This window comes from Talpa occidentalis, unplaced genomic scaffold (genome assembly GCF_014898055.3).
Source record: "Talpa occidentalis isolate TD23 unplaced genomic scaffold, MPIMG_talOcc4v2.1, whole genome shotgun sequence".
Taxonomy (NCBI): Eukaryota; Metazoa; Chordata; class Mammalia; order Eulipotyphla; family Talpidae; genus Talpa; species Talpa occidentalis.
The window spans coordinates 123,747,983-123,774,413 of NW_026555331.1; the positions used below are offsets into that span (position 1 = coordinate 123,747,983).

Genomic DNA, 26,431 nt, shown 5'->3' on the forward strand with positions numbered 1-26,431 from the left:
CCCAGCAGTTTTATGGGTTTCTAGAAATAGTTGTTAGATTTTAATATTCAGTAGAAAAGTAGTAGGCACCATACCTAAAAGGGTCATTGAGTCATGACTTAGAAAAGTCATACATCTTAAGGTACAAGCCTTTATGGGAACGAGTCAAGATATGAAATCAACTTGGCAAACCGATTGCCCATCATATTTCAAGGAAAACACAGGAAGTGATCTCCCAGTCACATACTCTTGGAGACTGATTAGCATTTTTATTGTGAACTCCATTGTCCAAAGAATTGAAAACCTGTCTATAAAAATCTGCTCTGGACTAAAATATGACAAGAAAATTCCCAAAGAGTACTACGTAAGTGTATGTTTACAAGCGATCAGGCAAGTTTCAAATTATCAAAATGCAAAGTGTATGCCAAGAGGAAGGGAAGAAATGTGAGTTCAAAGGTGTTTTAAATGTTGGTTATTAAAAGTAGTAATTTCATATGAAATATATTTTTTAAATTTTTAATTCTAGAGATATGAATTTCCTAGGAAATATTTCAAAATCTCAACTGAAATGCTCTGTTTTATTTATACAAAAGATTGAATTCTATAAAAGTCATAGGGCTCGTATAATTAAATACTTTAAAACTGGTCCCAAGTCAACAAGGACCATGCTCATACAATGGCAGGGATCTCCAAACTGTACTGTGTTTAGGCCCGGTTAGATATTTCTTCCCACTCTGTGGCCTTACAGTGGTGGTTGTTCACAACTGCTACGGTGAGAGGTAGTAGTTGGTGCTACTGGCACATAATAGGTAGAAACCAGGGATGCTGCTGACTATCTTACAATGCATAAGACAACTCCTGTCCACACAAAAAAAATTACCCCGCTCAAAAATATCAATTGTGGTGGGGTAGAGAAACCCTGCCTTACAGAGTGTTCAGTAGTATTTAAGGGTAAAACTTAAGGGAAATTCCATCAGAGGAGAGCACCAAAGTGTTTGAGTGGAAACCCTAGTAGAAACTCTATTAGAAACAGGGTTTCTAATAATGTTTTGATTCAAACCTTTGATGGAAGTGTCTGACATACTTGATTTAGCACTTTTTTTTTCTGAGGTACCAGTCTGTGACAGTTTGAATAGGCTACTAATAGATAAACTCAGAAATAAACTATGTAGGAACTCTCACTTCTTTATTGTTTAAAAGTCCACATTATGGATTTTAATAAAAAACCCAACTCTCCCAAACACCCTTCTATTATTGGACATGTGACAGGTCATGTAATTAGCTGTGGAAACTTGGAAAGCAGCACTGCTGGGCACCAGGTGTTCACCTCTAACATAAATTGGCTGGACCAGTTAATCTCTAATGTGCTGCCAAGATCCATATGAAGACCCCTTAGTACTGAAGTCTGCCAAGTTTGGAAAAGCATTTAGGTAGGTCTTTTACACTTCTCTAGAGCCAGTAGGGATCTTGGATGTCATCAAATTCAACTTCTTTATTTTACAGATAGAGAAATTGAGAAAAGGAATTTTCCCATATCACAGACCATTAGAAGGCTTTTTTTTCCACATTCCTCTACAATGTTTGAGCATTTCACAGAAGGGTCGGAGTACAGAAATGCAAGAATGTTGGTTTCGAGAAGCACAAATGCACTTTAATCAAGCAGAAAGACAAATAGAGATATGTGGGACCTGAAATTAATTTCAAAATTAGTATCAGTGATTACTTTTAGTCCTGTAACAAAACAGAAAGCACACCCACCTTGGAGGAGGTTTCCCTTTGGCCTCACACTGAATGACAATATTCTCCCGGGGGTCAATAATATAATCTTTTGGAGACTGTTGAGTAATGGTTGGAGGTTGTACCACTTCATTGTAGAAAGAAGAATGTAAAGAAATAAATAATTTATATCATAATAGCAATCATTTTTTCTATGTCAAAATACCTGACCCTAAACTAAATATGCTCCAAATACTTTCAGTAATTTCTGTTGTGGCTGTACATACCTCAGTAGATTTTTAACTAAAATTTTTCTAAAAATTCAAAATTGAGATACAATTTCCTTTTGGTGCCTTTATATGCACTCACAAAGCCAATTTTCCCGCACTACAAGTTTGGGAAAATAATTACTATTGTAAGTCTAATATAAAGAGAGCTTCTTTTCTGATGTAACAATGAGAAATTTCTTGGATTCCTTTGATTCAAATGAGCCTTTCAATGAAATTAAAATTATGAGCTAAATATGTAAAAGTAACTGACTTATAGTATGAGTGTGCTCATATAATTGTGTATATATAATATATATATATATAGAGAGAGAGAGAGAGGGGGGGGAGAGAGAGAGAGAGAGAGAGAAAGAGAACAAATAAATCTGAAAAACTTATTTCTAAAAGACAGAGATTTAACATGTCTTAGTAGAGCCAAGAGGTGGGTAGCTAGTAGGAACAGATAAAACCATCTTATTTAGAAGATAAGTAGAATTGGGAAGTTTTCTACTAAAGGAGACACTCTTCAAAATAGTGTCTGATCATTTATTATTAAATTGTGTGGAGAAACTGAAGAAGAACAATTTAATCGGAACGGCTGGACATGCAAGGTTCAATCATTCTAAGATCACCATGTTCTTCCTGTGAAATCAGAATCACAGAATCATAGGGTTGTACATAAGAGAAAGGGTCTCCTTTTCTTACTCGGGGCAGCAAAATGGCTTGACGAGGGAGGAAGAAGGCAAAGAAGAGAACTAAACTGCCTGGTAGAAGCCATTGCCTTGTACAACTCCAGAGAAAGCTGCCCACGTAGATGGGTAGCTCTCAACCAGGGGCAATTTGCTCCCACCCCTTAGGGGACATCTGACCGTATCTAGAAAAGATTTTGATTGTCACCACTGAGGGTGGGGGGTGGTGCTGGTGTCCAATAGGTAGAGGCTGAAGATGCTGCTAACTATCTTACAATGTACAGGACAGCTCCCCAAACACTGAACTGGGCCCAAATGTGCAGCACTGAAGCTGAGAAACCTGGCCCAGAATTGATGTGAATGGTACCCCAGAGTAGTGCAAGGCAGTAGCCCTGCTCGGGTGCTTTGCTCTGTCTGCATCATGCAACTGACCCCAAGTTTCTTTTAGACTCTCACTTCCCTTTCCTGCTCTTTCCTGCTCTGGATTAGTTAAGGGTTTCATCTTTTGGATCTTCCCTTTGCTCTTCTCCCACGTGCTTTCTTTGTGAAACCTCTTATACCTGCCAGCCAAGCCTTTTCCAAAGTTTAATATTTTCCCTCTGAGCTTGTCTTTCTTTACTCTAGTTCATTGCTGATACTAAATTTACCACTTCCATGTCCAGTGTTTTATACATCTGCAAACATGGCTTGTTCTCTTGCCTTGTCTCCAGTCTTATTGGTGTCCACCAGACATCTCTTACTAACATCCAAGTAACACCTAAAATATAGATCAAAAACTAAATACATTATTTTCATCACTTATGGTGCACCTGTCACATACAATGATATTGGACAGTAGCAACTGCCCTACTTTAGCAAGATACACCCCCACCAGTTCCCACCACATACGGAGAACCTCATCCCTGGTTCCAGCCCTGTCAGTTCCCAGTGCTAGCTGGCAGTTTGGTATAATGGTTAAGAACTAGTCTGTTTATTTTTTTTCTTACCAGCTAGAAGATTTTAGCACATTTCTTGACTTCTGTGAACCCTACTTTCGGGATTAACAAGTAGTTATCTACTACCTAACATCACTAGAAAGGTTAGCTATAAACAATTTACGTAAAATTCCTATACATTGCAATGCTACAATGGTTCACAGATGTTAGCTGTTTTTAATTATTATCATATTCATTTATATTTAGGCCACCTTCACCTCTGAGTGATCCTTTAGACTCTGGGAGTATAGAGTTTGGGGTGAAGGGAGAAAAGTCCAGAATTCCATATCCAGGTAATGGTGGACACAGGTGATGGGTGAGGGGATTCTTAGGACTGATTCAGTCTATTTCCTTCTGCTTTTCTGCAAGTGAAAGAGATGCAAGTCTGGAGGTTTCAGAGACAGAACCCAAAGTTCTCTTCTTTCATGTGTCTGCAACAGAGCACCTGCCCCTCCTAACTGCTCGGATTCACTGTACATCCACACGTCTTTGAACAGTGCTTAGGTCACCTGGCAACTAACAAATAATTTGATGTAATCTAGAACAAGGGTATTTTACACAAATTCCCTGAACAATCTAATGCCTGGAAACTGTTTTTGCTAGACAGCAGAAGCTGCCCAACTGTGAGAGGTAGCTGAAGTTTCCACTGAGAGCAAACCACTCAGAAAAGATGCGAGTGGGGCTGCTGACTTGTTTTTTGGCACACTTTAACAGTGCTCAGATCTGCTAGGCCATTACAGTGGTGACACCTAGAAACATTAGTCTGCATAGTCCGGCAGGCTGAATGGGAGTAAGACGGCATATAGCTGCCAAGCACCCACCTGCTTAAAAACACGGAAAGAGGTGTCTTCATTCCAGCAAGCATATAATAGCATTTAGTGATTCTCTCCAAATTTTGTGAATTTTCTCATTGAGTTACATCAGATGTGAATCAAGCTTAGAAGTTAGTAGAGCAGAATATTGGTAAAGAAAAAGACTAACACCCAAGTCTCCAGAATTCATGCAGGGAATATATTATATGTTCTTCTTGGAATTTAAATGTACTGTTTAGTCACAGGAATGTTACACATGCTTAAAAAGACATTAGTCACAAAACATAACATTATGCATTTAAGTCATAGTATTAATTCAAAAACAAAGACACAGTCAAATGCTCACACTGCCTAGTAAGTACAGAAAGACACTTACAGTCTTCAAGAAGTTTTGCTTTTCCCCCATCAATATCAGCAGGTGAGTGGGCAAACAGGATTAAAGAAAACCAGATGTTAGTAACAAGAATGCTAGAACCCTGAAGATAAAAGGGGCATTTTTCTATTTCATTTGCCCTAAAAATACAGTATAGCAAAGACTGAAATTGTGAAGTTGCAAGAGAATGTCCCATTATTGGTTTTGTTTATTCCTGTAGCACCTACCCCACATGAGCATATGGAAGAACAAAAGGAATGCTGTAGGCAAAAAATGATTCCTCGGGAACAGGAATGACTAATTCCATTCCATATGAGTTGTGCCGGACAAGTAATTATGTTTAATTTGAAAAACAGCTGAAATCTGCAATTAATCTGAGTTGTCACATTCTGTGTCATGTCTGATGCTATTATCCCAGACATCACGATGCCCATGGTAATAACACCTAAAATAGGACACTGCTACAATGACAAGGCTCCACACAAGGCAAGTCCAACATTGGTTTTTGGTTTTTATATTTCCACAGTTAATCCCCAAGTCAGCAATTGAATTTTTCAGACTGTTAGCATATTTCTGGTGCAAAATTCCTCAATTACCCAGGGTTGCTAGTACCCACACCAAGGAGCAGTTCATATAGAAGGGGTAAGAGGAAAAAGGGCAGGGAAGAAATTACATTAGCATGTAGTTCAAAGGATTCTGCAGTGCTGCTTGTCATTACTACTTGCAAAGGTTAATGCAGGAGTGCCTGGGTTATCCGTGACTTTCTTTTCATCATGGTTATGCCTCTTCTCCATTAGCAGCGATAATTGAGTTAGCCGTAGGTGACTGTTTTCCTCTGATTGTTAGATTGAGCAGTCAGATTAAGGGGGAATATATTTAACACAAGAGAGAACAATAACATTTCTCTCAAGTGCTTTTCTCTCTTTTGTATATCTTAAGGCAAATGCTTACGTAGACCTTTTCATTCTACTGGCTAAAGCAATCCTATTTTCTTTCTGAAAGCTGAAATTAAGGTCATTGAATATTTTTTTAAATAAGGAAATATTGTTTTTTGTGTGCTTTAGACTGGAATCAACAAAGTGTGGTGCAAACCACATCTCTTCTTAATGTCACCCTACTGGTAGTTGCAACTTCCTTAGCAAAAACTGACATCTCAACAACTGAACAGCCCAAAGAAAGTGCTATCTTCTTTGCACCTTGGAAAGCCTGCCAAACAGATGTTCTATTCAGGAAGCTAATGGATTTAAAGAGGTCATGCAGATTAGGGATAAAGGATAAATCAATTCTGAAGTACAGTAATTGTCCAGATTTGATATTCTGCTTTCCATTGCAGGAAGAAGAGACAAGTTGGAATCTAGCATTATCTTTACTTTTCACAAATGGGCCATTCAGACCTGGGCGAGCACAGCATAAGCTTTTCTATCAGCAAATAAGTGGGCTAACATAGGCAGTTACGTGGTACCTTTTAAATAGCTCTCTTGCAAGTTTATATCTTGATCTTTGTGCTTTTTAAACAAAGACCACTCAGTAGGCTTTACATGAAATACCTTTCCTAGATTCAGATACATATTTAAGATTCAAAATTTGAGAGTCAATTGCCTTGTCTGTATCACGAGAAATAAATTATGGGTATTTGGGGATACAGAGGGTTGGCTGAGAGACCATCCCCCATCATTTCAAGGGCACTCAGCTTGTGAAGGGAGAGAATGGAGAAACAAAGAGGGACCAGTGGGGAAGTCTCCCTGACTGTTGTAAAGTGGGATTCATATCGTTTTCTTGTAGGCCAGCTTTGTAAAGAGTCCCCTGTTGGGAGGATCAGGGCAGTCCACAAGTCCCTCTCAGGGAATCTTTTCCATGGTTCACAAAAGGCATCTGGTGGGAAGATAATGATAGGGAGGATAATGTGTCTGACCGTTTCAATGGACATTTTCTAGGGTGTGATGCTTTATAAACACCAGGTGCTAAAGGTAAAAACCAAATTAATTTTGATTAGCTTTTCAGTATCACACAGACACCTTCCATTCACACAGTTCGGAGTGATGGTAACTGCCAGGGAGGCTTGACTCCCGGGCCTAATAGCTTTAAAATGTTAATACTTACGATCAAGGGGTACTTCCAGTGCACTAATCATCTGGCACAGGAAAAGAACCAGGGGCACTCTGCCTGCAGATAAACACTTCTTTTTCGGCATTATTTTAAGCTGCATTAGCTTAACTCCTGCTGAGACCCACAAACTGAATTTCCTTTTCTTCTTCCACAAAAGCTTTGCGTGCAATGTTTAAATAATTTTCACACAGGGAACTGAAAAAGGACAGAATAAGAATGATAGCACATTAGAAGGGAGGAAATGAAGAGTGGAAGTCTGCAGTACAGAAAATCAGTTCTGTATTATACATGAACTCTAAATTGAAGCTGACTTTTAAATATTTAACTCTCAAGGCTGGGATAATCATTTATTCATAAATCAGCTGAAATCAGGTCAGGAATATTTGTAGTGATGTCAAGAAAATTCCACCTACTTTACCATCCTTATGATTTTTTCCATTTCAAATATCTGCATTTATATCAGAGGTTACTAGGGTCTTTCCTAATAGCTCAGGAAAACTTGACTTATAAAATGGTTAGAATGTGACTTTAATGGGGAGATGTAATGGTGTCTCCATTCTACAGATTATCTCTGGGAAAGTTCAGGCGATTATTCCAAATTTGCTTCAAACCCAAATACTGATTTACCTTGACGCTGGCAACAGACATGCCAGGGCATGGAGTTGCAGGCCTTCCTCACTGCAATTACCTTCCTGAATAGTACTGATTACTTTTTTCTACTGGGTCTTCTTTGATTAAATATTGGGAGTAGTTATATGGGTGGTCTCTACCAAATAAAGCCCAATATATCCTCAAACAGGTATTAAAAAATTCCCCATGCTCTGGCCTCAATTTAGCCTATTGACCTTATCTTTTATATCCATATAAATATTTCTTGTACTTTTCCTGCCCTTTTTTATTCTTTTACCTGGAATTCCTTCTCTATCATATTTTCTCAGCAAAGTTCAATTTATTTCTTTATAGATCATTCAAAATCAAAACAGTTGCTACAAGTCCAAGCTAGTACTCATTCCATGCCCTAAGAATTTCTGAAATTCTTTGTTTTAATCCAATATACTATGTACCTTGATACATGGATAAGTAGATGGGATTTTTTTTTTTTTTGGTATGCATGTCTTCTCCTCCTGACAAATTGTGTCACCTCCATCACCTATGTATAGTATGCCTTGCTTTGCATGGCATGCAAAACATGAAGTGTTTTCTGTACATAGGAAAGCATGGACACAAACAGAAAATAGACCTGTATCCCAGTGAAACCTCCTACTTGGAATGATAGATATAAACAAGACTTCTCATTAATGCAGAGAGGTGCAGGTGATCAATGGCTCTCTCAAGAAGGTGGCAGGATGCTATTACTACAAATACAGGTAGCTCCCACAGATTGATCACTAAATTATTTGTGTAAATTTTATCATTTGTGTGTTTCTCACTAAATGAAAATATCCTCAGGGTAAGGGCTGTGTTTTTCATTTTCCTCAGTGTGTCCTCAGAGTCCATCATGGTGCCTGGCACATGGTAGGGAATAAATAAATATTGGTAGGGGAAAAAATGAAGTGAGGGAAGGGAAAAGAAATGGAGACTTAAAATCTTTGAGGATGTAGGGACCTCCCCAGTGGTGCAGCGGTTGAGCGCTGGGTTGTGAAGCTGCCCGTAGCCTCTGCAGTGCTGGTTCAATCCCCGGCTGCTCCCCGGCCACTGGAGGAGGGGCCCACATGGCGCTAAGACCTCTCCTGCCACCCGCTGCTCCCCTCAGCAGTGTACTTGGGTCCTTCTGCCTGCTCTGCTCCCCGCTCTGGCTCTGGTGAATTCTCTCACCCTCCTGCGCTTCTAACTATACCCAGTGCTTGTATAAATAAAATAAAAAAATAAATCTATCTTTTAAAAAAAAATCTTTGAGGATGTAGATGCATTCAGATAGGCATAGTCTATTTTAAGACTATTTATAGTAGACTTGGTTCAAAAAAGCTAACTCTAATCAGTAGGGTTAAATTAGTTGTAATATCTGTAAGTGGATTAGAATTTAAATATATAAAAGGAAAATGAAACAATGCTGCTAATGTGTTTCACTAACAATTAAGTGCTGATTTAAACCCGATTAAAGCTGTAATTGGACAATTACTGCTAAACAAATATAAAGAAAGGACTCAGTATGTTAAACATAGACCTTATAGGCATATAAATTTATTGTTTTGCAAATGAAACATCCATACTACATGGTTTCATTTAAGAGGCAGGAAATTTGTCCCTCTATATTTTAACACATAAACTATCATGTCCATTAAACATGGAGGGGCAGGTATAGAAGCACATAAAATTTCTAACTAAAATGTAAATCAGACTGACTTTGAGTACAAAACATACCTACACCATTTAATTAAATTTACTTGGGTCTCTCATGATTTCTCTGTTGAGAAGTCTAAATTCTGAATTTACAAATAAACTTCAGAGAAAATAAAAACAAATGACATTGAAACAAGTTGATGTTACATACCACAAATCATTGAGATGTTATACCCTACAGCCACAATCATTGAGAAAACAAATGGCTGTTTGACTGTTCTATGTGTCAAGCTAACTGAGTTTATTTGATTTAAGTGCCTAGCTCTCTGAATAGGTACTTGAGAACTAATAAACTTTCTAAAACATATACTAATAAATTGTAATGTCTATAAGATCTTAAACACACACATACAATTTCTGTTAGCTCTTCATTTATTATTTGTTTTGCCTGGATGCCTCAACTATTTAAAATAGAGAAAGCTGTTGAACAACTTCATGTACAAGAAAGCACCATTCAACTTGCTTACCTTTTCAGAGTATAAGGAATAAAATACTACACATTTTAGCAGTGTTTGATGTAGATAAAAATTAAAGATTTGAAGAAAAATTGAGAAAGCCCTTACTTAATGAGACACAAGTAAATCTTCAAAGTGAGCAGAGGTCATGAACTACAATTGAAGATGTAGCCTCTCCTCAGAAATTGTAAGCTAGCTGCTACAAAACTGTCTCTAGCATGGGTTCTGTTTGCGAGGACAAAACCAAGGTCCAGCCTATCCTCGAATCCTGCCTGTGGAAAATCACCCTCTCCTCCTTCGTGTGCCATCACAGGTGAACCACCCAATACAGCATCAGATCCCTGTACCAAGTCCAACTGGAAGATCCAATACAGCTACAGAAAACTGAGCTTTCTTTCAGGAAGAGCAATGTGTTCTGCACATCTCACAAAGAAAAACCACCGCTGCACTCAGTATCGAATGAACATCCTGCCTTGCAGTTTACCTTCGAAAATGGTGGTCATTCACTTGTAAGAGAGGATCATGACTAAGCTAAAAGTGTTTATGCAATTACACTTAAACGAATAAAGCCCCAAGTTGAAGTAACAGCATCACAATTAGGCAAGGCTAAAAAGCATGTTAGTGCAATATGGTTTGTAGTTTGCAAAAATATTTGCCACAGCCATTTCAAAGCAGGTTTGAGCAAGACAGATAGCAGCTTCACCTTTCCAATATGAATCACCCCGGTATCCAAAAGTACACATACTGTTAGAATGACTCAGAGCAGTGAGACACTATAAAGTCTTTTAATATTTTAGTTCATTTAACTCCATCCAAAACAACTTTTCAAATATTCCAACAGCATCTCTGAAACAGGAAAGGAAAAATTCAAGGCTCCTTCACTTTCGTTTTTGGCCTAAAATTGATTTTAATCATAGAGCAAACATTTCCCTGCATTATTTACCATATTATTTCAAAGCAAAATCTAAAATTTGAAAAAAGATTTACATTAACTCTGAGAAATTAAGCTCTCTGATGACTTACTTTAAAATTCTTCTCATTAGAAAGAATATAAAATCTATGTTTTACTCTCAAGTAAAAGATGAAATTATTTTAATTTAAAAATTTTTATCAGCTCTGCCAGAACTGGAAGGTCATGCATTACTTACCACCTGATTCTACTCTGTGCTTTTTGGCATCCCAGCTCAAGTGGTCCTTTGCTGATGGCACAATGTAACATGATCTACTCTCTAAGTCATTAAACAAATATGCTTATGTGTCTGGATGCCCTTTGACACACTAATTACTGCTCAGTGGACCCATGTGGCTAGCCTCACTGACTGATAGCTAACCCGGCATAAAAACCACCTTGGCTGCGAAAGGGGTTTTTCAACTCAGCGATGGTCACTTTTTATAGTTTTTAAAATATCTATCATAAAGTTTAAGAATATTAATTAATTTCTTGTCCATGCCTGTGTTTTTCAACCACAAAACTTGAGTCTGAGACTCCAGGAAGAAGGTTTAAAAGAAATGGAGACTGGATTTCAACACCATCACAGCTGATGCAAACACACAACTCCAGCAAGCAGCAACAACTGCAGAAAAATGTAGTCTGGGGTATGTGACTGTAAAGATTTTAACAATCTCTTCAAATAACAAGGCAAACTTTATGATTTATCTTGGTTCAAAGAAGTTCTATACCAGGGTTTCTCTAAGGAATCTTGGAGTCAGAACTTGTAATAGAACCTCGGGAATGGTAACTAACCTGTGGCTTTTACCTAAATAACAGATAATAGCTCAAATGTTAGCACATTGATAATAGCTCAAATCTCCATTCCTCATAGACAATAACCGGTTATCTTATTTGAGATTCATAAAAATCCAAGAAAACAGGAAAAAAGGTATTACATCTATTTAACAGATGAGGAAAAAAATCATTAATACTGTTCATTGAGTACCTACATGTGCCAGGGATCCTAGTGAGTTTCCTCCATGCATTAACTTAGGTCATCTGTCTTATTATTAATCTTAAAAGGTAAATTCTATTACATTTCCAAATTCACTTATAAGGAATCCAAGATGCAGGATGGCAGTCACTGGCTCAAAGACAGATTGACAGCCCCAGTTAAGAAAAGTGTTGCACTTCTGGTCTCCTCACACTGCCTCCATATGACATCTCCTCATTTTGCACTTAGCCAATAAGCAAACAGAATTACCAAATTCAGTCCCTGATATTAAAAAAGTGAGAAGCTAATGTGTTCTAAAATGTCTGCAGAAGGTCCTGACAGTGTTGCCCACAGTACAATTTCAAGGGCCTGTTCACGTTGGGTTCCATGTGAGTGGTGCCAGCCTAAAATGTACCACATGCTGGCCCTGGCCTCGCAAAGGAACTGCCAATTAGGTCAGTGTAGACAAGACATATTTTAAAATGTTAACTTTAAAAGTAGGCAATATATGTACCTTATGTAGCGTAAGGTACAAAAGAACGTAATTAAAAAGTAAGCAACCTAGCTTCTCCTTTGAGAGGGTTATTATTACCAAGTTTTGTGAATCCTTCTAGGGATGTTTCACTGGTAGAGAAGTATATTTAATATATATAATATATGCAAGTATATTGTATATAAACATGTATATTATAATATCTATATTTCCCCTCCCCCAAATACATATTAATATTTTAAGAACCTCTTCTATTTAGAAAGGTTAAGATCTTTTTGAAATTGAAATCTGATCATCAAAAATACCAATGTCTCATTAAATTATTTGGATACTGGCTTTTCACACTTCTTTTATTTAGTACAGCAACTGCAAGAAAGGAAGTAGGATAATATGAGACAATGATATAATTAAGAGATCTAAAACAAATGATTACGAATGGTTAATGAAAAGTTTCTATGTGTGAGACTAGTAGTGACACTGACCAAGGATGTCATCTGTTCCACACTTGTCCAGTTACCCGATGACAGTAATCAGGATCAGCTTCAGGGGTGAGAGAACTAATTGAAAAAGGAAGAATGAGTAGAGTAAGAGAGAAAGAATAGTGGTTTTTAAAGGAAGGAAAAAAGCCTTCTTCACTCCCACTTTCAAATCCAGCCTCATTTGGCTAAAGAGAATGGAGAGAGACCATTCCACTCTGAATGCCTGCTATGCTCATGATCTGTTTCTTGGCATTGACCCCAACACCTTGACCAAGGCAGGAAGAATCAAGGGTGGGTGTTTGATCTAAGGCAGCATCATGCAGAGCTTCAGAAAGGACTGGCTGTTGAAGAGAACTGAAGAGTCACCAATGAAGTAGTAACACATTCCTTTCCCCTGTGGAGGGTGAATAAGAGGCAGAGGCTAGTAGGTCAACAATTTGGAGCAGGATCAAAGGCCAAAGGTCACAAAGAGGTAAGGAGCATGGGAAACCATGAGAACGCAGAGGTTGTGAGGTGTCAAGGGTAGAGGGAAGCTGGTAGGCAGCACTAGGAGCAGTAGAAAAAGAGTCACTCTGAGTTATCCTCGCATGGTTAACTTGAGGGTGACCATTTTGAAAAATATTGTTTTCAGTCTACAAAATTTGGTTGTGATCTGTTATACAGATATGTGAAACAATTAATTAAGACAGAGATTGGCTTATAACCAACCAGAAAGACCCAAATATGCATATTTAAGAGGATGGTTCACACTATGGAAAGCTGTGTGGAGATTCCTTAACCTGCTAAAAATGGAGCTACTACCATATGACCCAGCAATTCCACTACTAGGGATCTATCTACCCAAAGCACACAAAAACACTGATTCAAAAGAACACCTGTACCCCTATGTTTATTGCAGCACTATTTACAACAGGTAAAACCTGGAAACAACCCAAATGCCCAAAAATAGATGACTGGATCAAGAAGATGTGGCACATATACACAATGGAATATTATTCAGCAATCAAAAAAGATAAACTCATGACATTTGCAGCAATGTGGATGGAACTAGAAGGAATTATGCTCAGTGAAATAATCCAGAAGGAAAAAGAAAAATATTGGATGGTTTCACTTATAGCAGGAATATAGGGGAACCCAATAAGATATCAGTGTAAAAAAGTAACAGTACAAAACACAACAAAGCAAAAATGGACAATTATAAATCAGAGACATGCTGCAGGGGAGGAGGAGGGAAATGAATGAGAGGGAGGTAAGAAGGGAGGAGCACAGGGGACTGAGGTGATGGTGCACGGGTGCACTGGTGAAGGAAACTCTATGGGGACTACACCTGAGGGGGTGGGGGGAAGCAAATATTGTTTAAAAATGAACAATGATGAAAAAAATTTTTTAAATAATATTAAAGAAAAGAATTAGGAAAATATTTTTAAAAAGAGGATGGTTCAAATACACAGATTTCCTTAAGAAAGCATGGTTAGAAATAGAGAAATTCTTAATGCTGTCTGGTATGTAAATTTCCCCTAAAAAATGATTTATCGTTTTGTTTTCTTCTAGACACATTTCTTCCACCACGTTTTAGTGCAGCCTCAGGGCACACTGTTACATTTCTAACACAATGAATGAATAGAAGATGGTTACAACTGGTATCAAACAAATTTGTTTACACTAAAATAATTGTGGAGTAGCCCTAATTTAGAATCTTAAGCATCAACACCAATTTATTTCTAATGCAAAGAAGCAAATACAAACCTTCCACTAAGTTGTCTGTCTGGTTGTCTGTCTATTCTCTCCTTCCTCACATGTATATGAAACAGACCACTCACCTACCAAACAGGGAATTAGAAGAAGAGGAGAAGAAGGCAGAAGCCAAGGAATAAAAACTGGTCTATGTCTTCATTACAAGGATTACTTCCCGGTTGATTTCTTTCTGATTATAAAAAAGAAACAAAGCTCAATTTAAAAAAATAAAAGTAAAAAAATAAAATAAAATAAAATCTTTAAAGGTAAAGTCTGAGAAATGGAAATTTAATTCTGAATATGGCCATAATAGTAACCTTCAGGAACATTTGTAGAGTCACTGAAATAAGCTCTGGCTCTATTTATTCTCTTGCAAGCTGAGATAACTACAAATATCACTAAAAATATCTAAGGATCAGAAATTGTTTATTAAGACCTACTGGAGGAAAAAAAAACATAGGGGAGATTAGTGGTTTGTAAATGCGGTACACCTTTTCCATTTGTTAAGTAAACAACACATGGCTAACGGCAGTCATTTAATGGCAGATAGTAGTATTTTGGAATGCCTGGCAGACTACTCCCTTAAAAAAAAGAACAAAAATCGTTGGGTCACATTTCAAAGATAAGAATCCAGGATTTACAAACTCTCATTCTGGCTAAATGGTAAAAACTATAAAAGGTGGAGAGGCAGGGCATGGATTAAAATCTCAGTGTGTGGTCTTCTCCTAATGGTGATGAAATGGGGAAGATGGGGTTCAGGGATAAGCAGGGGCAGAAGGGGCCTCCCCTGGTGGCACAGCGGTTGAGCACTAGGCTGCGAAGCTGCCCGCCAGCGTCTGCAGTGCTGGTTCGATCCCCAGCTGCCAGCGAGGGTCCCACATGGCGCGCAGACCTCTCCTCCACGCCCGCTGCTCTCCTCAGCAGTGTACTTCATCAGTCTGCCTGTTCTGTTCCCCGCTCTGGCTCTGGTGAATTTTCTCATCTTCCCGCACTTCTGACTGTGCCCAGTGCTTGTATAAATAAATAAATCTTTAAAAAAAATTTTAAAAAAGGGGGGGGCAGGAAAGAAAATTAGCCTATATTGCAGCAAGAAATTAACCCAGAGATCTCCCTGCTTAGCACAATACAGTTTATACCTCACTCACATTAATGTCCAAGGTGGGTAGGCAGGGGGCTCTGCTTCCGAAAGACAGAGGCTCCACGGTTTTGCGATGTTACCATCTGAATATATGACTCCCCATTGCCCCATGATCTGCTCTTAACTGTCTCCAGCCAGAGGCAACACACACATCATTTGCTTACATCCCATTGACCAGAAGCAATGACTCTACCCATAAGGGAGTCTGGGAAATGCCAGGTGCCTATGGGATATTTACTGGGCATGATTACCTCTGCAAAAGAGTATGCTCTAATTTACTGTAAATATGAAGGTGTTTTTTCTGGAAAGGCTTTCAGAAGTGGCATTGTGCAGGATGATGGAGTGGGGCAAGGCTGTGTAGGTGCAGCCACCTCTTCTGCCTTCCTCCCAGCTGCATTTCTGAGTATATTTTGCTCAAGATGGGGACATAAGAGATAGTAATCTACACTTGGATGCTAAAAATTCTAACTGGAGTATAAGTCTATAAAATTGAAAACAAAGCTCACGCTAGTGGCACAGAGGCAATGATGCCCAAAGAAGTCTGCCAGGCTGGGCATTTTAAATGGGAGAGTACTTACTTAAAGGAGCTTAAATGGGAGAGTACTCACTTTTACCTAGAAGCTTTAAAACTACAGCATTAGAGCTCTAAGTGCACTTTGATATTCTTTTGTAGGATTGGTTGTAAACATTTTAATAAAGCATTCATCGCATACCCATTAAATTTCAGCTACTCTGGGGAAAAATTCAAAGGTGAATTCAACATAGCTGGTGCCCCTGAATTGCTCAAATACGAATTTGGGAGAGGGAAATGAACTCTATTATAAGTACTAATTGTAAAAACAATGTAGTAAATGCTGCAGCAGCAGCAGGACCCAAGCCAAATGGGTGCACCAAGGACAACCAACTCTGCTTGTAAGGGAAGAAGAGAGACTTCAGGAGGTGAGATGGTAATGCTGCTTGGAAAGGTAACAAGAATGCTTACTCCAGGTGGAGAAGAGGGAAGCTGGAGCCAAGTCACTGAGGCACCAAGGGAATGACATCATGTGTCTGGCAAATGCCCAGGTGAGGTTGAAGGACAACATCTGGGGGAGGGGAGAGGGAGGAACAGCAAGTTGGTGCCAGGCTGAATGAACTTAAATGCAGTGTTATTGAGTTTTGATTTTATTATGATATTTGATGAGTTTCAAAGTACTAAGCTGGGTACAGTGCACTGAAGTGCTTTTCTCTCAAAAGAAGTATCAAGAGCCTACTCTTGCAAAGAGTAAAATGTGCAGGGAATTTTAGAGGATTCAATTAAATTTAACTCAATCATCTGAGAATCAATTATGTACAGATCAATGATTGCCTGATGCTGGGGGTGGTCAGAGAGAAGACAGGCTGAAACTAGGCAGAAGGGAATTTTTGAGTGTAGTGCTCAGCAGAAGAGAAAATATAAGGCTGCTGGAGCCAAGTTATAATTATGTAAAATAACAACAGTACACCTGGTTTCCTGACCCCTATTATGACCACAACCACTAAACCATAAAACCAGCAGAGATTGCCAAATTACTCTTGTGGCATCCAGATCACTCCTGGCCATTTTTAAAGGAATGAAAGTCAATAATATTTTCACCTTTGACATAAAGTGTAAAAGAATAGCTCTGTGGCCTCGGATTAGGAGGATTTTGTAGATACAATACTAAGACTATGACCCATAAAAGAAAAAATGATAAATTGAACATCGTCAAAATTAAAAACATGTTCTTCAAAATTCACCAATAAGCTAAGAATGTAAATTGGTGCAGCTATGGAAATCAGTATGGAAATTTCTCAAAAAAATAAAAATAGAAATTCCATATGATCTAGTTGTCCCACTTCTGGGTATTTACCCAAAGAATATAAAAATACTAATTCAAAGAAATATATACATCTCTGTCTACATTGCAACATTATTCACAAGAGCCAAGAGCTGGAAACAATCTAAGGGTTATCACCATGATTGGACAAAGAAGATGCTGTGTATGTACACAATGAAACACTACTCAACACTACTATATATATAATATATATATATATAGAGAGAGAGAGAGAGAGAGAGCATATATATATATATCATATATATATATATGGCTGAGCCATATATTTTTTGAAGACAAAATCCTGCCATCTGCAAGAACATGGACAGACCTAGAGGAAATTATGCTTAGAGAAATTAGTCTGATAGAGAGAAACACACATGATTTCACTCATAAGTGGTACATAAAAAAACAAAATACACAATTGAATTAAATATAACAAAAATAAGCTTTCGATTATAAAACCAATTCATTACCAGCAGTCAAGGGGAGAGGGGATAGGAAGTCAGGTAAAAGGGGTCAGTGATACTGTAAAGGGTGGAATTAGACTTTCTGTGGGGAGCATAACACAGTATATGGAGGCGTTAGTTTATAATGATCTATTTGAAACCTCTGTGCTATACATCAATTTTACTTTAACATTTTTTTTAAGATACCAGTAAGAAAATTCAGACAGGTCACAGACTAAAAGAAGGATATTTATAAATCATTTAGCTAATGAAAGACATATTCATAGCCATATAGAAAAACTCTTACAACTGAAAAAATAACACAACTCAATACAAAAAAATGGGTAAAAGATTTGGATACTTTCCCAAAGAAGACATAGAAATGACTAATAAATATATGAAATGCTATTCAATAAAATTTGTATCAATAATATAATTTCAAATATATACTGTAAAGTAATCATTAGGGAAATGCAGTCAAACCCCCACAATGAGATACCAGTTCAGATCCACTCAAATAGCCACATTAAAAAAAAAAGCAATGATATCAAGTGTTTGTGAAGATGGGAGAAACTGGAATCTCATACACTGCTATGGAAATGCAAAAAGTTATAGCCTCTTTGGAAACAGTTTGGTAACTTCTTAAAAGTTAAACATAACTGAGAGAAATGGCAAATAATATGTTCATTTATAAGTCTAACTGAATTATTGAAGGAGTAATTTTGAGAGGAGACATGTAGCTAGGAACCTAGTCTAACTAAAATCAATATGCCAACGAAAATAAGTCACATTTTAATTTTCATGAAGAAGTATTTCTAGCACCATGTGCCAATTAGTTTAGGAAAAATTTCAGCATTTCTCAAAATGATTTTTATGGTATGCTGACTCATGTCTATGTAACCCCGATTTCAATCAAAATCATTTTAAACCTCATATTCGCTTTAGTATGTCATTAAGGCATATAACATACAAAAATCCAAGTCAGGCAGAGAGGATCTATTTTGTCAAGAATCTCAGGTAAGGGCATATGCCCCCTTTTTACATACACAATGTAGCCTCCTCACCTCTATGTAGCTTAGCATGCTGTGGTTATAAACATTTTTAAAAGTAAAATGCCATTTATTTCTATCTCACTGAGCTAAAAAAAAAAAAAAAGCACCAAAAGTAAATATTAAAATAATTAAACTCAGACTCATTTTTGGGGAATCTGTGCCCCCACATAGAAGAGGAAGCTGAGCTTTCACCTGGAGAAGGAGTTAATCTGTGTGGTGAATGGGCAGTTGGCCAAAGCTGTCTTCACCAATTAACACCCTCAGCTCCAGGGTTGAGAATACCCACTGGTAGTCCTTCGTCTGAAAATCTGCTAAAATGGCAATAATCCCCTCTGACCACAAAGTCCCTCCCTGAAGGTCTTTCTCTTATTTCCAGTCCCCACTCTTCAGCCTCATATTTCTCCCACTCTTCAAGAATTCCCTAATCTCTTTTTCCTTCTCTTTCCAGCCTTTATCTCACAGACCACTCTTACTTTTCAGTCCTCTCAACTCCTTTTGCTCCTTAATTTTAGACTCATGCCCATCAAGGGAAAACCCCAACAGTCTTCGCTATAATGACGCAAAGTCCAAGCTCCCCATGTGGGACACACTGTAGGGCAAAGTGATGGGGTGGAAAGAAAAATGGGCTATGCAGTGAGACCCTAGTTCAAATCCCAGCTGTGCCACTTAGAAGCTATGCTGCATTGGTCATGTAAAATAAAACTTTTTGTGTCAAGTCTTCTCACTGGTAAATGGGGCTAATTTACCTACCTCCAGGACCGTAGAAAGGATAGTGATATAAATAAGTAATGTGCACAGGAACATTTCAGGAGCTTAGTGGGTCCCATACATGGTGACTGTTAAAATTCCAAGGCCTGTCACACACTGCGCCTGTGGGCACTCTCCCAGCCTCCTTTCTCATCACTTGCTCCGTCTCTAGACCAGTGGACAGACACACTCTTCCCACGCCTTCCACGGATGCTCCCTGTGCCTGCAGCACTTTCCACTCACCCTCCTTGATCCCGGCTTCCTCCTGGCCTGGAGAACACTGACTTATTCCTGGAGACTAAGCTAAGATGTCATCCTCTAGGACTATGCTGCCTACCCAGTAGTCACTAATCATATGTGACTAAGTTAGAATGAATTAAAATTAATTTTTAAAAATTCAGTTCCTCAGTGACACTAACCACATTTTGAGTGCCCACTAGCTACATGTGGCCAGCCGGTGGCCCCTGTGTTGGACAGCGCAGAACAGAATACATTCATTGGCACAGAAAGCTCGACTGCCCAAGGCAGATCTGCAGAAAAAGTCTCCCAAAGAACCTACACACACTTTTATAAAAGCACTCTTCACTTTGTGCTGTGATTGCTGATTATTTTCCTCTACTTCCTTCTGAAGTAGCACCCCAACGAGCTGAGAATTTGACAAATGGGTTATTGGGTGATTGGTTGAAATGCCTTGAAAAATCTTTCTAATTATCTGCAATAATAAGTTACATTAATAAATTGAATAAAAATTAACTGAATTTGAAATATGACTGACAGAACAGCAATATATAAGCCATCCAGTGGGGCACTAAGTTCCCAAGATGCAGACCCATGAAGAAGCTCCTGGTATTCTTGTTTTCAGGAGTAGGTCCTGACTATTTTTGCCTTGTTTTGTCTCCTACTCCATTTCTCAGTCCACTCCTAATCCTTCTTAATTCAGTTCCCAACTTCCTTGGCTCCTGACCTCCTGCCTCTCTGATACATGTTTCCCCAGATGGGCTACTGCATGTACCCTGCTCCTGCGGGGCTGTCCCTGGCTTCCCTCCTCTACTTGTCATTGCGTTCTTTTGTGGGATTACATTTGCTTCTGATTCCTCTGTGTCCTTAACCCATTCAGGCAAACCCAGCTCAGATCATGTGGCCAGGATTTCTTGCATTCCAAGAAAGGGAATTATACAATATTAGTTCTGGGAAAATATTTGATGCTGGATAAACCATTGAATCTTAGCTATAAAATACCTCTCTATTTGTAGCAACTGAGGTGCATAGTGTGTGCTGTCCAAATATCTGTTGAAGAAATGAGTGAGCTATTATTTTATCAAGAAATAGAATCTTAGGGAAGAATGAGGTACAAGGGGGGTGAAACTGAGAAGATCCAGGACTGGAAAGTCTACTAAGCTGCTGACTATGACAGTCTCTTCAATTCACAGGCCACACTACCAAGAAGCTATATCAACTGCAACTCAGAACCAGCCCTAGGATGGGGTGGTGAAAGGAAGAAAAAGATGTCTCAGGCTCTGCTTGGTCAAAAGTGTGCCCCTGCATCTCTGGATGGTGCACTCCAAGGCATGGGCACTAATGGAGTCAACACAGGAGACTTGGGTGGGAGGTGAGAGGTGAACTGGTGCAAAGCTGGTCAGAGTCCACACAGGGCTGGAACAAGATATGGGGCAGACAAGAGGCTCTGAAGTGAGGCATGAAAGATATCAGGCACAATTAAATAAATTAATCTTTCAAATTATGTAGCAATCGTGGGTGGAACTTGGAAACCACAGAAAAAGACACTTGGGGAAGCTTTACAATCTGGGGTGTTCACACACTCAACTGCTGACAAGTTTCTGAGTACATGATAAACATTAATAAAAATGAACTGATTGACAGAAGTATCTGAGCAGTCCAGTGGGGCACTAAGTTGCCAATGGGTGACTGCGATGCAGAAGGAGTGAGTGTGGACTAGTGGACAACAGATTGAAAACAAACTGCACCAGGAAGAAGGACCAAAAATTATCTCCAAAAGGTATTGGAGCTCTTTTAAGTACCACTTCAAACTCCTCTCAGTTGCTTCTCATATTTCAGCCAAAGCTGTTAGGGGCCTGTTTCCCTGCAGGCTTTGAGTACCTTTGCACAGGTACACCTAGATGCTGACCTCACCTTGACCCTCATAAGGATCCCATGCTCCCTGTACTGGATACCTAATTTGTGGCTCAATAGCCCATGAATCTATACTCAGATATGTGCAACCCAACAAGGCTGTGGGGCCACTCTTGACCAATGGGGATCTGGAGCCCGAGAATGAATACATCCCTGTTTTGCAACCTGTAAAGTAGTCCTGAAATGTATTTCATATGCCCCCGTAGGGGTCTGGGGTGGGATCCAACAATATCATCATGCATCCTTTTGTTGGCTTTACCTCTTTGTTTCGCAACCTCCCACCCAGTCCTACATTTCTCCTCTCTGAAATGACATTACCAACTAAACTATGTTTGCACAAGTTTGGGTCTCTGGCTCAACTTCTGGGGAACTCTAGGATAAGACAAGTGGGAGGCAGTCTTAGATTGGATTTCCAAAGTCTCACAGGTTGAATTTATGCTCCACAAGTATAGTAACACCCATGACTGGCTCCTGGGTATACCTAACCCCCAACCCCTGTGATTTGACTCACTCTTCAACCCTAGGCCAAGGAAAACAGAAACCAGTACTCCCTTGCACCATGTGCCTAGGCTTGCTTTAATTTTCTCATTCTTATTTTATACAATGAGGAAACAGGTTCACAGAAGCCAGATAACTCATTCAAGGTCTCACATGGAGAATTCAAACTAGGATTTGAACCCAGTCCTATGGGTTCCAAGTCCATAATCTTTCTTTAGCACTCTTTCAAGAATATGCAAGTCTTATTACTTCAAGCCTGGAGTGCCTATTCCTCTGTGAAGACTGATAGGACAAGTTTCATGCAAGAAGTGTATCTCTATTAATGTACTTTCTCTCTTTTGCTGGGCTTTTCTACTTTGGGAACACAAGATACCTGGCGGCTCATATTGACCCTCACATGTAAAAATTCTTTATATTTCATTGCCTAGAATTTTTTCCTCTTCTCTGCTTCTTCTGGGTCATATTCTTTCATCATAAATCCTTTCAGGTCAGTTTTTATTTTCCTTTGCCTCACTGGAAACACAACTACAGACTGACTCCTTTGGCACAATTTTTTCATTCTATGCAGAAGTTTTTACATCACCACTTACAGATGCATTTCTTAAACATCTTCAACTTCTCAAGTTTGGCTACCAGGTTGACTTGTGAACACACACTGGAAGGCAGTGTGAATATCACAGCCCATGCAGACCCTCATCTTCCAAATGGTATAAGCACTCTCACTCTCTCAGGAACTACTTTGATGCCCTGTGGCCAGAAACCTTAATTTCCTCTCAAACACTAGACTTCGGGAAGAATAACTGAATAATATTACTCTATGTGTTTGCCTCATTTCACTTTGTTCATTGAACAGCTTCACAGAAGAGAATTTCATTACTTTCCTTCCTTTTTTTTTTTTTTGATAGAAATGAGAACTAATGCCCTTTCTTCCCATCTGTGAGGATGAGAGTGACACCAACTCCAAAGGTTAAAAGAATCCCTCTGTGCACGAGTGACTCACATAGCCTGGCCTCTCCACTAACAGGTGCAAAGCAGCAGAAGAGCCGATTGCACAGCTTTGCTCACCTCTGAGCTTCCTCATCAGGCAGGGCAGAAACAGGGCCACCGAGAGCCTCTTTCCACCAGCACCATCTGGCAAGTGAAGGCACTTCCCACCCATGAACCAGACTGTGTCACTGCTTCAAGTCATGGGACCTTTCTCTGAAGACTTCACCCCAGCCATGAGCACATCACCCAGAAACCATGTAGGAAACTAGATGTCGTGCCTCTTCATAAGTGACCCACTCCAGAGAGCTGGGGATGACTTTATCAGAAAAGCTCATTTTCATGTTGGGTGGATGCCGTCGGTGAGAAACACATATTAGACAGCCAGAAACAGCCTGAGCCAGACTTCAGATGATCCCAGCAGCCTGAAGGATTCTTGAAATTTATTTAAGAACCATCCAGGGATATATATTATTATATATATTATATACCTTACCTGCATGTATTATTTACCTTAATATATGCAGATCTTCCTAGAAGCCTTTCCATATTGCTTTGCCTGTTGCTTCTAAAACATACCATAATAGTACTACTGAGTAATTCTATGTGTATGAAAACATAATATGACTTAACATCTTTTTCACTACTTCTTTGGAAAGCTCTCTTTTCATTTTTCACTGAAGACACCGAATGCTGCTTTATTTCATGTTACACTTATATTTTCTAAAAAATGGAACCACATGATTTTTAGCTTAATTAAAAAAGATAATGCACAACTGGGAACATAAGGACTTTAAGGCCACTCGGTGTCACCAAAGCCAGGATTATTCTTCTGTCTTTAGTTGAGATGATCACTCCAAAATTGGCCCAATCACTGTAACAAACTGATTTCAGACACATGTTCATTCTCCGTACAGACTGATGCAGCATTTAACTGTAACAGGCTCCAACTGTTCATACAATAGTCATCCTTATCAGCCTTCGAATGGTGACCCACTGCTTCTGATAGTCTTCTCTCCAGAGTTAGGGCTAAAAACAAAGGCCATTTCTCTGATCCATAACAAACATGTTTACCTCTTTTTTTCCCTGGGTGGTTCTTTCCTAATCAAAAATCAGAGAGTCTGTTTCCAGTCTTTATAACTGACCAAGACTTCATTCAGTTCCTAGGTTTCTAATTCTACAAGGTTTTAGGGGGAAGTTGTTTTCTCTTCTCTGGGCAAGCTATGATGGAAAAACAACATTTCCAACAGCACATAAACAATGAGGGGCTACTCTTAGACACAGAACAAGCATCAACCTTTCATTTGCTCAAAAGGAGCTGGGACACCTGGGGCTGAAGCTCTATCAGGTGGTCCCAGGAGCAATGGCAGCACTGTGGAGCCTCTGACAGTGCAAGATTCACCTCAGGACCACCTTTGGAAAGGTGCTCAAAGCAGTCAAGGCTCACACAGAGCTTTAGGACCAGACCTGTATTTGTAAAGTAAACCTATATGACTCTCACTTGTCCCTTCTTTTATTATTGGCAGAATCTTGGTGCTTTTCATAGTTCTCCAGGACCCTGTAGTAAACACTAGAGTTTTGGGATATAGGATACTGGAATATTCCTGCCCCTGGTGGAAGGTCTCACCAGTGCCCTCATCCTTGATTCAGTGGTGACGGCAGGCCACTTTGTAGATGTGTTCCAATGTACCTCTGCAAGACATAGATGATTTCACAGCACATCTCTGTGGAGACCTATCCTAATTCCATCCAACTTAAAAGTAAGCAGAGGATCCCTTACTTTTTCCCATCACCTCCTAAAAATAGGCTCATACCTGACCTCTATTTTATGCTTTCTAATTATACAGTATAATTTGGCTTTCTTCTGGAAACAAATGTTCAAAATACTCATGTTTTAACCTGTTCCCTCTCTATAATGACAGCCAACATTTACTATGTGTCAGGCTCTGTCTCTGCTAAGAAACTTGTATGTATGATCTTATTTGATCTTCACAGCTGAGTTGGTACTACCTCTTACAGGTAAATTTTTGTTAACATAAACTCTCAAACACGTCACAAAAACTGCACTCGGTTTCTTCAAGAATTTATATGTACGCATAATTTGCATGCTGATCACATAAGTTCTCTTTATATTATGCCTTTCTTATTTGCAATATCTTTTTTTAAGATTTATTTTATTTGTATTTATGCATACAAAAGCTGGGATACAGGCCAAAGGTAAGAGGTGAGAGGATTTCACCAGAGACAGAGTGGGGAACAGAATAGGCAGATTCAGACTGACTGAAATACACTGATGAGGGGAGCAGCAGGCTAGATAGGAGAGGTCTGCTGCAGCCATGTGAGTTAGGTCCATGGCTGGGGATCAAACTCATGCTGCAGTGGCTACAGATAGCTTCATAGTGCTGAAACTTAACCCCTTGTACCACCAGGGAGGCCCTCTGCAGTATTTTTTATAGTAGAACACATCATCAATGTTTAGTCAATAAAAGCATATCTGTTGGAGGGGAATACGGGTGAATTGGAAAAACAGTGGTTGTGCAAGTACCAGAATAGTTCTGAATTACTTAAATTATCCAAGTAATTCTTTGTCATACATCTACTCTGGTTTTCATGCAAGTTTCCATTTTTCAATTCTTAATGTACTGTATGTGTTTTCAAATATTTCCTCTTTCGTAAGAGAAGTGCTACTTTAAAGTACTCTTTATAAGGCTTCTCATTATTTGTTTTTCAGTGGGATTTATGATTCTGAAACCAAGTGAATCATTACAAATATTAAAAGAGAGAAAACAAATAGGCTTGGACCCTCAGGCCATCACGAACCAGTTGGCAGTGGCCTCATGCAGGGCTGGGCATGTTGTCTGGTGTTTCCAGAGAGGAGGCCAGGCAGGATCAGCCATGGCTGCCATGGGCATGGAATGGGGGAGTGTTAGCACAATAGCCACATTTTGCTGTGGCTTGCAGTGGCAGAACGGCACACCGCCTGTGACCACACAGTACAGCGACACTCCCTCAAGTGGCAGCCATATATGCTTTCAGTCAGGGCTCTGGGCCCTGAGATTCTCATGGCTTCCAAAGATGAAGATTCTGAGGTATAGTTTTCCACATACAGGAATCCTACTTTAAAAAAGATTTTAGTGCTTCAGTACAAATGCTCTAATTTTAACAAAATTTTTATCTTAATGTATGACCAAAAAACATACATCCCTAAAGAGAAACACTTTCATTTCTTACACTTA

General features: G+C 39.1%; 1 protein-coding gene across 2 annotated transcripts in view; it reads right to left on the minus strand.

Annotated features, from left to right (window-relative positions):
* The window catches only part of NRCAM (neuronal cell adhesion molecule), a 191,008-nt gene that overhangs the window by 67,525 nt on the left and 97,052 nt on the right, over positions 1-26,431 (minus strand). Inside the window, exons 5-7 of one of the 2 annotated variants that reach the window (XM_054692554.1) lie at positions 6,910-7,110; positions 4,813-4,830; positions 1,738-1,843 (exon numbers count right to left, since the gene is read on the minus strand). In XM_054692554.1, the coding sequence (XP_054548529.1) occupies positions 1,738-1,843; positions 4,813-4,830; positions 6,910-7,015 (230 nt within the window). In that variant the 5' untranslated portion in view covers positions 7,016-7,110. The remainder of the gene's footprint in view (positions 1-1,737; positions 1,844-4,812; positions 4,831-6,909; positions 7,111-26,431) is intronic. The other variant, XM_037511627.2, reaches the window with a different exon arrangement.